The following is a 13,310-nucleotide window of genomic DNA, read 5'->3' on the forward strand; positions in this document are numbered from 1 at the left end:
GCCGAATCGCAAAAAGTGGTCTGGTCTTTGGCCAGCCAAATGGTCCGGGGCTGAAGCGGTTAAGGTGCACATGTTTAGCTTAGTATACCATTCTAGCATCTACCGGATGACAAGAAGAACTAAATTTTGTGCACATGCATGGGAGTTACATTATCCTGGCTCAGCCAATCAAGACAGCTGAAGATCCTGAACCCAGAAGAATACTGGACAAAGAGGTTGGTGCCGGCAAGGGAGATTGTGGACATCAAAGAGCTTGCGCGAAGGTGAGTATTTGTGAACTAGGTTCACTTCCACTTAACCCTTAAAGAACAGGTGTCAAAGCTGTTGTGGAACTACAAGTCCCACAAGGCATTGCAAGGGCTGACTGTTACAAGCATGACTCCCATAGCTAGAGGCATGATAACAGCTGGAGGGCCACCAGTTTGACACCCCTGCCTTAAAGTGAAACTCCAGTTAAAATATTTAGGGGTTGAGCGAGGGAAAGATTAGCACCTCTGCCATTTTTTTTTTTGTCATTGTCAAAGGAAACATAGATAAAGAAAAATCTGATAGATGTCCTAACTCTTGCCCTCTGTACTACAAAAAGTATTTTAATTGCTGTCACCTAGAGGAGATCAGATTTTTCTTGTCATACAACATATATGTACATACAACGGGAAGTGAGGGTAAATCTTCTCAACAGGGACATAAATAGCATTTTTTTCAGGACAAATAATGCTTTTGGGTGGTATTGTCTAGCAAATTTAATTAATTTTTTTATGCAAAAAGGCAAAAAAAGGGAAAAAAAATTGCAACTGCTCCAATCATTTGTAAACTAGGGCCCGGATTCACGTAGGAGGGCGTATATTTGTGCGGGCGTAGCGTATCCTAGATACGCTACGCCGCCGTAACTTAGAGAGGCGAGTACCGTATTCAGAAAGAACTTGTGCCCTAAGTTACGGCGGCATAGCGTAAATGGGCCAGCGTAAGCCTGCCTAATTCAAACTAGGCTGATAGGGGGCGTGTTGTATGGTAATGAATCGTGACCCCACGTAAATGACGCACCTAACGAATGGCGCATGCTTAGTATCACATCGAATTTTCTCTAACTTACGTCGGCTCAATGTTTAGTCGACATGAACGTAACCTACGCCCATCCCCATTCACGGACGACTTACGCAAATGACGTAAAATACGACGCTGTTCCGACGTTCATACCCAACATGACTTACCCCTGCTTTATGAGGGGTAAAGTTACGCCGGTCGGACGCCTTACGTAAACAACGTATTTTAATACGCCGGGCGCAAGTACGTTCGTGAATCTGCGTATCTAGCTCATTTGCATATTCAACGCAGAAATCAACGGAAGCGCCACCTAGCGGCCAGCAAAAATATGCACCTAAGATACGACAGCGTAAGAGACTTACGTCAGTCGTATCTTAGAGAAATTCTGGCGTATCTGATTCTTTGAATCAGGCGCCGAGATACGACGCCTCACATTCAGACTTACGACGGCGTATCTGGAGATATATAGATATATATATATACATACATACATACATACATACATACATACATACTTTTTTTTATTTTTATTTACCGGTATATAGAAAAAAAATAAAAATCCCAGTGGTGACCAAATACCAGCCAAAGGATACTCTATTTGCGTGAAAAATAAATGATATATATTTAATTTGCGCATGTCCAAGCAATTGCTAGTTAAAGTAGCACAGTGATAAACAGCAACAAATGGCCTTGTCATGAAGGAGGTAACACCTTCTGGAGGTCAAGAGGTTAATGGACATCATAAATAGATCAAAGCTTATCCCTTTGATCTTCAGATGAATGACACAGAGTAAATGCAAAAGCAGCCATTACAGTTTTTGACAACTGGGAATTGCTGGTGTTCAATCAAGAAGTGCCCGAGATGGGGGTGGTGGTGCTACCTTTAGCCTGAAGAGTGATCTAACAGGTCTACACTTGTATGACTATATGTGGCTGCTAGCAAGACAGGGTCACATACAAATCCCAGAGTGTAAATGTATATAATAGTGCCCCCCTGTGGCTAGGTAAATTATTGTACCAATAATAAAATAAAATAAATTCCAACAATATGGGGACAAATGCTAGGAGCTTGTGTCCCTACCTGTGTGATCAGTTGAACAGCAAGTGTTCAAGTGTTCAATAATGATGTGAAGGTACAGTCATCAATAGCAGGTGTAGCTGAATGCACCTTCTAATACAAAATGTGTGAGATACCAGAGCAAAAAAATACCACTTGTGAGGTATTGTCACAAATGTGAGCGAGAGTAATAATACTAGCACCAGACTTCCTGTGCATCTCTAAACTGGTAACCTGTTTAAAGCATCGCCTATGGAGAATTCTAAGTACTGTAGTTTGGTGCCATTCCTCGTGTGGGGGTTTGGGGGTTCTAAGTAATTTTCTAGCATTTTTATTTTTACATGTATGTGAGAAATGTTCCAATTAGACTGGTATTGAAGTGGTTAAAGTGGTTGTATATAAGCACCTTGTAAAACAACCCACTCCGTTCAAAATAGAAATGAGGCAAAACATTTGTGTATATATTAGAAAAATAATAATAAATAAATGTTTTCCCTTTTTTTTTTTAAAGTGAACACATTTCCTCTGTTCTCAGCTGCATAAGAGCTGGGGGAGGAGAAGCAGCAGGACACCGAGCTTCCTAGTGAATAGCTGTGCAGAAGGGGTGTGTCAGGACAAGTCTAATCATTGAAGAGCAGGCTACGTTCCCAGCATAGCTAGAGAACGCACCACAGTGTGCTCTCCTGCTTAGTGTGGTCAGTTTTTTATAGGAAAGCAGAGGGACTAGCAGGAACACCAAGATTTCACACAGAGGACGCAATACAAGGAGAACAGGATACTTTCTCATACAAGTACATGGTACAGCAGGCAAACGCTTAAGAAAAGTGTTTCTAAGTGCACAGTGAGTGCATACAGAGAGAAATAGGCTGGCAGCTTTCACAGTCAGCTGTTTACAAACAAAGCCATGAGATCACTATGTCAAAGCTGATGTGGTGATCACATGACTAGTAATGGAGCCAATTGATTCTTGATCGCTAGTCTTCCTGTGTTGATGTCAGTAACAGTGCAAGCACAGAATGGAAACAAAATTGGAACACAGACTGGGGGTTTCATCTGCACGGAGCATCAAGCAAGGGAACATTAATCTACAGTTTGCAGGCACAAAGGGGTTAAGTCAAGAGAAAGCTTCCGATGTACCATAAAATCTTTCTTTAATAGCAGAAAATACCACAACAACAAGCACGATCCACCTCCAGTCCACCTGTTACATGTTCTGCCTGTTCTGGGTGTTGGGCAGAATTCCTCATTCAAATTTGATTTTTTTTTTCTACTCACACGTGAAAGTGGCTAAATTAGCATTGTTTGGTGTAGATATTGAATGACGGTCTTAGTAAATTTACATAAAAATAATTACAAAACTAGAAATTTGCCCGCATCTCAAATAAAGTCATTGGGAACAAAAAAAACTTAAAAAAATCTCTATCCTTTACTAAGAAGTATTTAAGAACACATTTTGCAGCTAGCTTTTTCCTGAAATCCCAAAAATATACTAAATCCGAGGAAAGATAATCCTGATGTTTTGCCATTTCTAGAAGATAAACAAGCAAAGGACATATGCTGTTGATGTAAATTGATGTGCCTGAACTGTTTTGCAGCAAGCTTTAGACAAAATGACTCTTTCTTGCTCTCTGCCATGTATCCATCTGCCATTTCCCCTCACAAAACAGGATATGAGACATATGCCTTCCTGCAATATTATTCCTTAAATATCATTTGAATCTGTTTGTACTCATTACATTATTTTGCCTATCAAGTACAACACATTACATTGCAGCCCTGAGAACAGAAAATGCAATCGTTGTTTTACTCCATAATAGTGACAGCACCCAAGTTCAATGATGACCAACTCTGTAAAAAAAAGGAATGTATAGTGGTTTTGTTTGTACTTTCTTATTTTCTTTATTATGGCCAGGACTAAAGAAAACATTCCAAACATGTTTTTTAGTCAAATAAATATAAAATATATAATTGAAAAACTATGTTTTCTTGCCAGCCAACAGGTGGAGCTCTATGATCCATTTTTATGTTTTCCTATGTCTCCTTACCACCTGCAGCCAAAAGCCTCATGTTTACAGAGCTCAATCGGTCAAGATTGTCCCATTGATTGGGTCAAGATTGTCCCATTGATTGGGTCAAGATTGTCCCATTGATTGGGTCAAGATTGTCCCATTGATTGGGTCAAGATTGTCCCATTGATTGGGTCAAGATTGTGCCATTGATTGGGTCAAGATTGTGCCATTGATTGGGTCAAGATTGTGCCATTGATTGGGTCAAGATTGTCCCATTGATTGGGTCAAGATTGTCCCATTGATTGGGTCAAGATTGTCCCATTGATTGGGTCACGATTGTCCCATTGACGAACTTTACCTTCCGTTCCTGTCCCATAGCCAAAACAGGAAGTGAGAGGAAACTTCCGCCAATATGAGGGAATCCCCGGTTGTCACCAGGGTCCCCAAAACAAGTGTCCCCATTGGAAGATTTCCCCTGTTCTGGTGACAACCCAAAATTTGGGGATTTCTAAGTGTTACTAAGCCCACAACAGTAAAACCAGTCTGTATATGCAGTAAAACATGCTTGTTATACTCACTGTGAAACCTAAGGGTTTAATTCTCTGCATTGTGTAAAAGGCTATTTGATCCTGTCCTTCTTCCACTGTCCCCAATCTATCTCCTGATAAGACAGACCCTTTGGAGTCACTCTGCACATGCTCAGTTTGGTGCTTATAGCTAGAGAGATTTTTTATTTTGCTTAAACAAAATAAAAAAAAAACATACAAGGGAGTGAAAACTCTTTATAGACACTGTAGCTCCCAAACCTCTTGATTTTTAAAGCAGCTCAGATTGAGTGTGGTCTGAGGTCTGGGCAGTGTGCGTTTTTAAAAGATTTGGTTAGTAGACAAGGTCCGACACCATGGTTACTTTACTGGAGATTAGTGAAACAAAGAGAACATGTCAATGTGTCTGACTCCTGGAAGAATTCAATGCCAATCAATCACCTACCTATATCATTTCACTATAAGAAACAATTAGGAAGATAAAAAAAACAAATACAAATATATTAGCATGCAAACTATAATATTTAGTCATCGTACAATATAAAAATAAAATAAGATAAAGGGAGTAAATTACTAAAACTGGAGAGTGCAAAATCTGGTGCAGCTCTGCACAGAAACCAATCGGCTTCCAAGTTTTATTGTCAAAGCCTAATTGAACAAGCTAAAGTTAGAAGCTGATTGGCTACCATGCACAGCTGCACCAGATTCTGAGTGCTCCAGTTTTAGTAAATCTACCCCATAGAGTCATTATAAATAGCAGCAAACACTGCAGCCTATAGATCTATGCATATGGATTACATACAGTACAGTATGTTGGGTTTTTTGTTCCATACAGCAAGGTGTCTTACAAAATAGCAATGGCTTTTTATTCCCAAATATGGGGGAAAGGGTCATTTAGCAGATGACACAACACATGACAGGTAGATGTATCAGGTGCTATGCATTAGGTTTTATACCAGTGATACTAGTATTTAGAAGTATTAGAACTTACACATTAATGTTTTACCTTTGAGCACTTAGTCAGGACCTCTTCTTTGAACTGAAGGAACCTCTCCTGAATCTCTGGCTGATTTAGTGCAAATGACAGAAAGTGGGTGAAAGGCTGCTTCTTCCGGAATGTCTCCGCTAACAATTCAATGCGCGTCCGTGCAGAAATTACGCCATTTCGATGTTGCCCAGTAATTACTGAAATAAAAAAAGGATTAGAAATTGTAAGATCACAAAAAATTATTTATGCAATGCAATTGATGCTGTATCATCTTTGTTCATCTACCTTCATCCGATATGCCTTTTACCCAATTGGCCACAGCCAGATACATCTTACTTATGCTTACTACTCTATTGGCCACAAATCAGAAACATCTTACTTATAAAAAATGTAAACTTGTCTCTTATTAGCTGCACTAACTTCCAATACTTCCAAACCAACTCCAATACATCTTAAAGTAGAACTAAACCCACTGATTTAACCATTCCTAAATACAATTACATCCGAAGCATGGCAGGAATGAGAACCGTCACAGTTGCTTATACTCTCAAGCGAACTTTGAAGCCACCAAATGGCTGGTGTCAGGGCTCGACAAAATCTGGGCGCCCGGTCGCAATTGTGACAAGAAATAGTGACCTGGCGCCCGGGGAAGCTTAGGCCTGTAGAAGGCCACAAAGCCGCGGCCTCAATTACAGGATCCTGTGTCTCCGTGCCCCCCACTTCCCCCGCCGCGCGATCGTGGCAGGCCCGCGCCGGCCGGTAATTGAGGCCGCGGCTTTGCGGCCTTCTGCAGGCCTAAGCTTCCATCTGTGATCTTGTGGTGCGCCATCTTGTGGTGGCCATTGGCATTACAAGTAAAACAGCAATTCTAATGTGTTTTTCACTGCCATCTCCTTCCCTCTAATTAGAACCCCCAAACATTATATATATTTTTTATTCTAACACCCTAGAGAATAAAATGGCTTTGTTTCAATACTTTTTATCACACCGTATTTGCGCAGCAGCCTTACAAGCGCACTTTTTTGGGAAAAAATATAAAAAAAAATTATATTGTGAAAGATAATGTTACGCCGAGTAAATTGATACCCAACATGTCACGCTTCAAAATTGCGTCCGCTCGTGGAATGGCGACAAACTTTTACCCTTTAAAATCTTCATAGGCAACGTTTAAAAAATTCTACAGGTTGCATGTTATGTGTTACAGAAGAGGTCTAGAGCTAGAATTATTGCTCTCGCTCTATCGATTGCGGCCATACCTCACATGTGTGGTTTGAATACAGTTTACATATGCAGGCGCTACCCAAATGCGCTCGCTTCTGCGCGCGAACTCGGCGGGACAGGAAACGTTTTCTGGCTCCTAACTTTTTTAGCTGGCTCCTAGATTCCAAGCAAATTTGTCAAACACTGGCTGGTGTCATAACTGATCACATGTACAGCACCACGACACCTGCAGATCAAACATAGGCCAAGATGGCAGCCTGGTTGGCTGTAAAGAATAGGGGAGTTTAATTCAGCTTTAAGCTCCAGGAATTTGAGAGCATCTGAAGTCTTACAGCTATTGTACATCAACTGCCAGGTCTCAGACACTGTCCCCCTCTTATCAATATTAAGCTTGCACAGCAGTGTGAAATGATGGACACCGCAGTTGTAACAAAGGAAAACTGCTACAAGGCACTGTTATTTAATATAGTTGTACACTCGGGAGTTAGAAGACAGTATGTAAGTCCAGGCAACTCATATTTCAGGGTGAACTCGGAACCCTAACACTCAAGCTGCAATGTATATCCCTGGAAACTACAGGCCAGTTAGCCTAACATCAATAGTCTGCAAGCTCTTAGAGGGGATGATAAAAGGGACTATATACAACATTTCAGTAAATGGTATCATTAGCAGTAATAAGCATGGATTCATGAAGAATCGTTCTTGCCAGACAAATCTATTAACCTTCTATGAAGAAGTGAACTGCTATCTAGATAAAGAAGGCCTATAGATGTGGTGTATCTGGATTTTGCAAAGGCATTCGATACAGTTCCCCACAAGCGTTTACCGTACAAACAGTACAAGGTCTGTCAGCATGGACCATAGGGTGAGTACATGGATTAAAAACCGGCTACAAGGGCGAGTCCAAAGGGTGATGATAAATGGGGAGTACTCGGAATGGTCTGGGGTGGAAAGTGGGGCTCCCCAGGTTTCTGTCCTGGGACCAATCCTATTTAATTTATTCATAAACGATTTGGAGGATGGGATAAACAGCTCAATCTCAGTATTTTCAGACGATACAAAGCTAAGCAGGGCAATAACTTCTACGCAGGATGTGGAAACCTTGCAAGAAGACTTAAACAAATTAATGGGGTGGGCAACTACAAGGTAAATGATGTTTAAAATGTTGAAAAATGTAAAGTAATACATTTGGGTGCTAAAAATATGAATGCAATTTAGTCACTAGGGGGAGAACGTCTGGGGGAATCTAGGATGGAAAAGAACCTGGGGGTCTTAGTAGACGATAGGCTCAGCAATGGCATGCAATGCCAAGCTGCTGCAAACAAAGACAACAGAATATTGGCATGCATTAAAAAGAGGATTCACTCCAGAGAAAAAACGATAAAACGATAATTCTCCCACTATAAGACTCTGGTCCGGCCTCACCTGGAGTGTGTTCTGGGCACCAGTCCTCAGAAGGGATGTGCTGGAACTGGAGAAAGTCCAGAGAAGGGCAACAAAGCCAATTAAGGGACTGGAGGATCTTAGCTATGTAGATAGACTACAAACATTGAACTTATTCTTTCTGGAGAGGAGACGCTTGAGAGGGGGTAGGATATCAATGTACAAATACCGTACTGGTGACCCTAGCATAGGGAAAAAACTTTTCAGTGAAAGGGAATTTAAAAAGACACGCGGCCATTCACTAAAATTAGAAGAGAAGCGGTTTAACCTTAAACTGCGTAGAGGGTTCTTTACTGTCAGAGCGGTAAGGATGTGGAATTCTCTTCCACAAGCAGTGGTATTATCAGGGAGCATCGATAATTTCAAAAAGCTATTCGATGGGTACTTTAACGACCACAACTACATGGGTATACAATGTACTATTAAACGCACATACACAAGCTGGACTGGGTGGAATTGTGTTTTTTTTTAAACTTTACCAACTATGTAATGTCATAGTCACACAAAGTAAGTTTAAAAAGAGAGCAAATATAACTATTTGAAAATTGTAATACTTTGTGTGCGTCTAAACCCAAAAACAAAAATGTATTGCACCCTACCGGTCCTTAGATTTGGTCACTGTATTAAATTTTCTTTTTTCAGGCCAATAACATTTTTAGCAAATGCAGAAAATACTTGCTGACCTAGTCATAAATGCATTGTCCTTGTCAATCCATGTTAGCTAAAAAGACAGCATTAAACAATGTTATCTTATTTAGGAAAACTACTAGTTCTACCAATCCACTATGTATGCATGTGAACAAAAGACATGTTTGATGTCCAGTTTGTATGACAACTAAAGTTCCTTCTACAGGTACCATGGAGAGGTGAGTGCAGACAAAGTGAATTATAAAGAATTTGCATAGCCATTCACCCAGTGAAAGTGCAGGTAGGATTAATCCGTGACTAGGTTAAAAAACTACTGTAAATAGGCTTTATCAGTGTCTTTCAACCTTATTTTAGTCAAGGCACCCTTTAAAATTATGGACATTTTTATGGCATCCCATTCTAAAATTTAAAAAACGAAACGAATAATTTTACATAATGCAGCAACATCCACACAGGTAGGACACCCAACATTACAGTTGATTTTTCTTCCAAAGCAAATACCCCTTTGCACACTGGTACTGACTAGTATTCCAATGTTTCTCTTCTCCCTCAGATACCCGCCCTTACTCAGCTAATGTGACCCGAGTACTAACAGAGAGAGGAAGTAGAGGGCGCAAACAAGGATGCTGTGCAGGCACCCGACGTCCTCCTTATCAATCGATTACATAATTGGTCGTTTCTGAAAGGTTATAATAGTGTAACTAAAAAGCAGACTTGATCCAACTACTGGCTTGTATACACATTTTGGACTATATTTAGGCATTTTGCCAAGGCACCCCTATAGAAACCTAAAGGCACCCTGGTTGAAAAAGGCTAAGCTATATCATATGTGGCTCAAATGTAAATCTTTGATTTTAACCACTTGCCACTTTGCGCCTACATGTAAAAATTATACTTTTCTTTTTACTAGAAAGATGCTCAGAGCCCTCAAACATACCTTCGGGAATAAACTGGTGGTTGTTGCAACTTTTTAGGTTGCGCGGTATTTGTGCAGCAATTTTTCAATTGTGTTTTCTTGGGGAAGGCCGCTATGATTGTTATGGTGCAGGGAATCGCAGGCTGAAAAGAATGGTACTGGCATGATGCCTGTAGGTCAGTGGTTCTCAAACTTTCTAGTGCCATGACCCCTTGATAAAATTTCCCAAGTTGTGGGGACCCCTAATGCCTTACACACACGGTCGGAATTTCCGATAAAAAAAGTCAGACCAAATTTTTTTATCCGATATTCCAAATGTGTGTGGGCCCCATCTCACTTTTTTCCGTCGGAATTTAGAAATAGAACATGTTTTATTCTTTTCCAATGGAAATTTCGATCGTCTGTGTGGAACTCTGACGGAGAAAAAAACATGCATGCTCAGAATCAAGTCTGAAGCATTGAACTTTATTTTTTCTCCACTCGTCATAGTGTTTTACGTCAACGCGTTTTGAACGGTCGCAATTTAGTCTGACAGTGTGTATGCAAGACAGCTTTAACGGAATTCCGACGGAAAATTCCATCAGATTTTATCCCATCGGAAATTCCGATCATGTGTACAGGGCATAAAAGTAAAATTATTTTAGTAGCGTGGGTTGTTAGCACTAATTTGCGCCCCTTACCCACAGACATTTAGTTCTCCCTGAGTTCCCTCCACTCATACAGCATTAAAACCCCTTATGGTACATTTTAGGATGTACCACTCTTTTTCTTTGTTCTCCTTTCTTTCCCTTTTATCTCTCTATGCCAATATCTTGTCCCCCCCCCCCCCCCCCCCCATCTCTCCCTCCAGCCATCTTTCTTGTTATTTCTCTTATTCTTTCTCTCCCTTTCTTTGTTTCTCCCCCTCTTATCCTCTCCCTTCCATGTATTCTCTATTTTTCTTCCTTCTATTACTCCTTGGTGAGGGGTGGGGATCAGTGGCACTGCTGGGGGGTGTTCTGATTGGCCAACTTAGGTGCTCTTGATCAAAGTGATCTTCTGATGTGAGCATTGTAGTGGAGATTTTTAATGGCAACTATAATCACAGGTAGTGTTACTCACTGTGTCTCCAGCTTCACTGTGTCTCCGACTTTGTGGTGTCTCGTAGCAGTGACACCTATGCCGAAATCAGGGAATAGGGTCTCCTCCAGCCCCCCCCCCACTTTACATTCCCCAATAGTCAGCTAACCTCTAGCCTCTGTCCCCCAGCCATGCCGTGAACTGAATGGGAGGCTGCGAAGAGGCCGAGTGGGTGGCTGCGGGGTCCAAGGAAAGCCCTGTTGGGCGGCTGCGAAAAGGCTGGGAGAGCAGCACGGGCTTCAGGAACAGCCCAGGATTCGGTGACCCCTGGCAAATCGTCATTCAACCCCCAGGTTGAAAACCACTGCTGTAGGTGCAGGCATCGTCCCGGTATAACCACTGAAATGAGAGAACGTACATATACGCCCTCCCGGAGGGAAGTGGTTAAAACAGAAAATATTGCAGGTGTCCACTAGATGGAGGTAAGCATTATAAAAAATTCATATGATACTTGGCTCCATCTAATGGCCAAAAGTGGGATTCCCCACACATTTGCAGCTCAGTGTACATTCTGTAGAGGACTGAAAACAGGTAGGCAAGTGCATTTTATTGCAGAAGACCTACTGCATGTGACTTCTGCAATATAAAACCCGCCTGTTTACATTTTTTTATATTTAGCCTTTAGTTCACTTTAAAGTGGTATTAAACCTAAAACCCCAAAATTAATATATTGCAGCCGATTAGATGAGGAGGCTGCATTTCTTCTTTCCCTACGTTTTCACCTGGTGATCTGGCTAGTAACACACATCCTCTATTAAAGTACCCCCACTCTGGATGAATGAGCACAGGAGGCAGCAGCATTGACATTCTGGGGAGAGGGAAGTATTAGCTATACTAGCAGATTTAAATACACACTGAAATGAAATCCAAACTTCAGCTAATACTTTATAAGCAGTTCCAGTAACAGTTTGTTTTTTGGGATAAAGGTTTTAAATAATAGTAAATGATATAGTTGATCATTGTAATCACCTCTGCTAGTGTTAAATGGTTTGTCTAAAAAATCTTGTTCTTTTGAAAAACAACATAACTAGTGGCTGGATCGCCAGGTGAAAATATAAGTAACAAAGTGTAAAAAAGAAAAGGAATGCAACCATCACATCAAAGCATTTATAAGCTGCAATATAATATTTAATACATTTTGCATTTGGGTTTAATACTACTTTACGTATACAAAACCAGGTTGCTCTAAAGCAGGGGTGTCAAACTTAATTTAATCGTGGGCCCCATCAGCATTATGATTGCCCTCAAAAGGGCCAGTTGTATCTGTAAGATTAGATGTCCAGAGCATCCCCTTCCCATATATTAGATGTCAAGAGCCACCCCACCAACAGAAGTTGAGTCCCCCACTCTCCCTTACATCACAGTGCACCCCCCTTTCCTTATGCTTCTGCTGGGAAGAAACTGGATGCATTGCTTGAAAGCAAAAAGTAAGGGTCTGGAGAAGGACCAGAGGAGGGCTGGAGCTCTCTTGCAGCTGGAGAGATGTGAGGGCCACATGAAATGGCCTGGAGGGCCAGATTCGGCCCGCGGGCCTTGCGTTTGACACCTGTGTTCTAAAGCTAGGGCTACACAGGATGTTTTAAATCTAATGAGGGATTTAACCAGTTGCTAACAACTGTTTAATCAGCAGCACATACATTTCAGAAGCAAAGTGACTGCCAGCAGATGGTTAAATCTCCCAGCAGCAAGAGAGAATACATTTGTCACATGCTCCTAGTCTTAGCATGGTAGCTACACAGGTTAATGAACTAATATTGAAGCATTTTAGAGCAAAGGTAAAAACGGCAACAGACAGATGAAATGTAAATTAGTTTTCAACAGTACACAGAAAATGATTTCTGAACTAATTTCCATCCTTTTAATCGTTTACATACAATTTTCTGCTACGGCCTCTCAAGCAAAATTTAAATAAGCAAGGCAGAGAATTCTAATTTAACTTCATAAAGATTTACATACGTTTGCAGCTTCTTTGTATATTTTAATTCATATGTTCATTTGTGGCATCACTTTAACACCTACCTCTAACCATGTGGGGGGTGTATAATAATAAGGCGGCGCTAATAGTAGGTGATAAATAAATTCCAAATTCTAGCTTGAAACAATATATTAACTATAAGGTCAACATTATAATAGTGATTTAAAGTGCAAGTGCTTATATAATGACAGCATAAAAAAAAAAGGTGCAAACAGGTCCAAAAAATGCAGCAATGGTCACTAAATGATAAGCATTGGTAAGTCCATGCATCAAATGGTTGGCTTGAGAGTAGACACCATCACCACGGAACAGATATCAAACTGGCGACACCCAGTGAAAGGCAGA

The 13,310-nt window shown here is 40.9% G+C and overlaps 1 protein-coding gene across 1 annotated transcript in view; it reads right to left on the minus strand.

Annotated features, from left to right (window-relative positions):
- Positions 1-5,877, minus strand: part of LOC120910425 (activating signal cointegrator 1 complex subunit 1-like) — a gene marked incomplete at its 5' end in the record, with an annotated part of 51,484 nt that extends 45,607 nt beyond the window's left edge. Inside the window, one exon of the mRNA XM_040322185.1 lies at positions 5,662-5,877. Within this exon, the coding sequence (XP_040178119.1) occupies positions 5,662-5,877 (216 nt within the window). The remainder of the gene's footprint in view (positions 1-5,661) is intronic.
- Between the last annotated feature and the right edge of the window lie 7,433 nt (positions 5,878-13,310).

This window comes from Rana temporaria, chromosome 8, assembly GCF_905171775.1.
Source record: "Rana temporaria chromosome 8, aRanTem1.1, whole genome shotgun sequence".
Taxonomy (NCBI): Eukaryota; Metazoa; Chordata; class Amphibia; order Anura; family Ranidae; genus Rana; species Rana temporaria.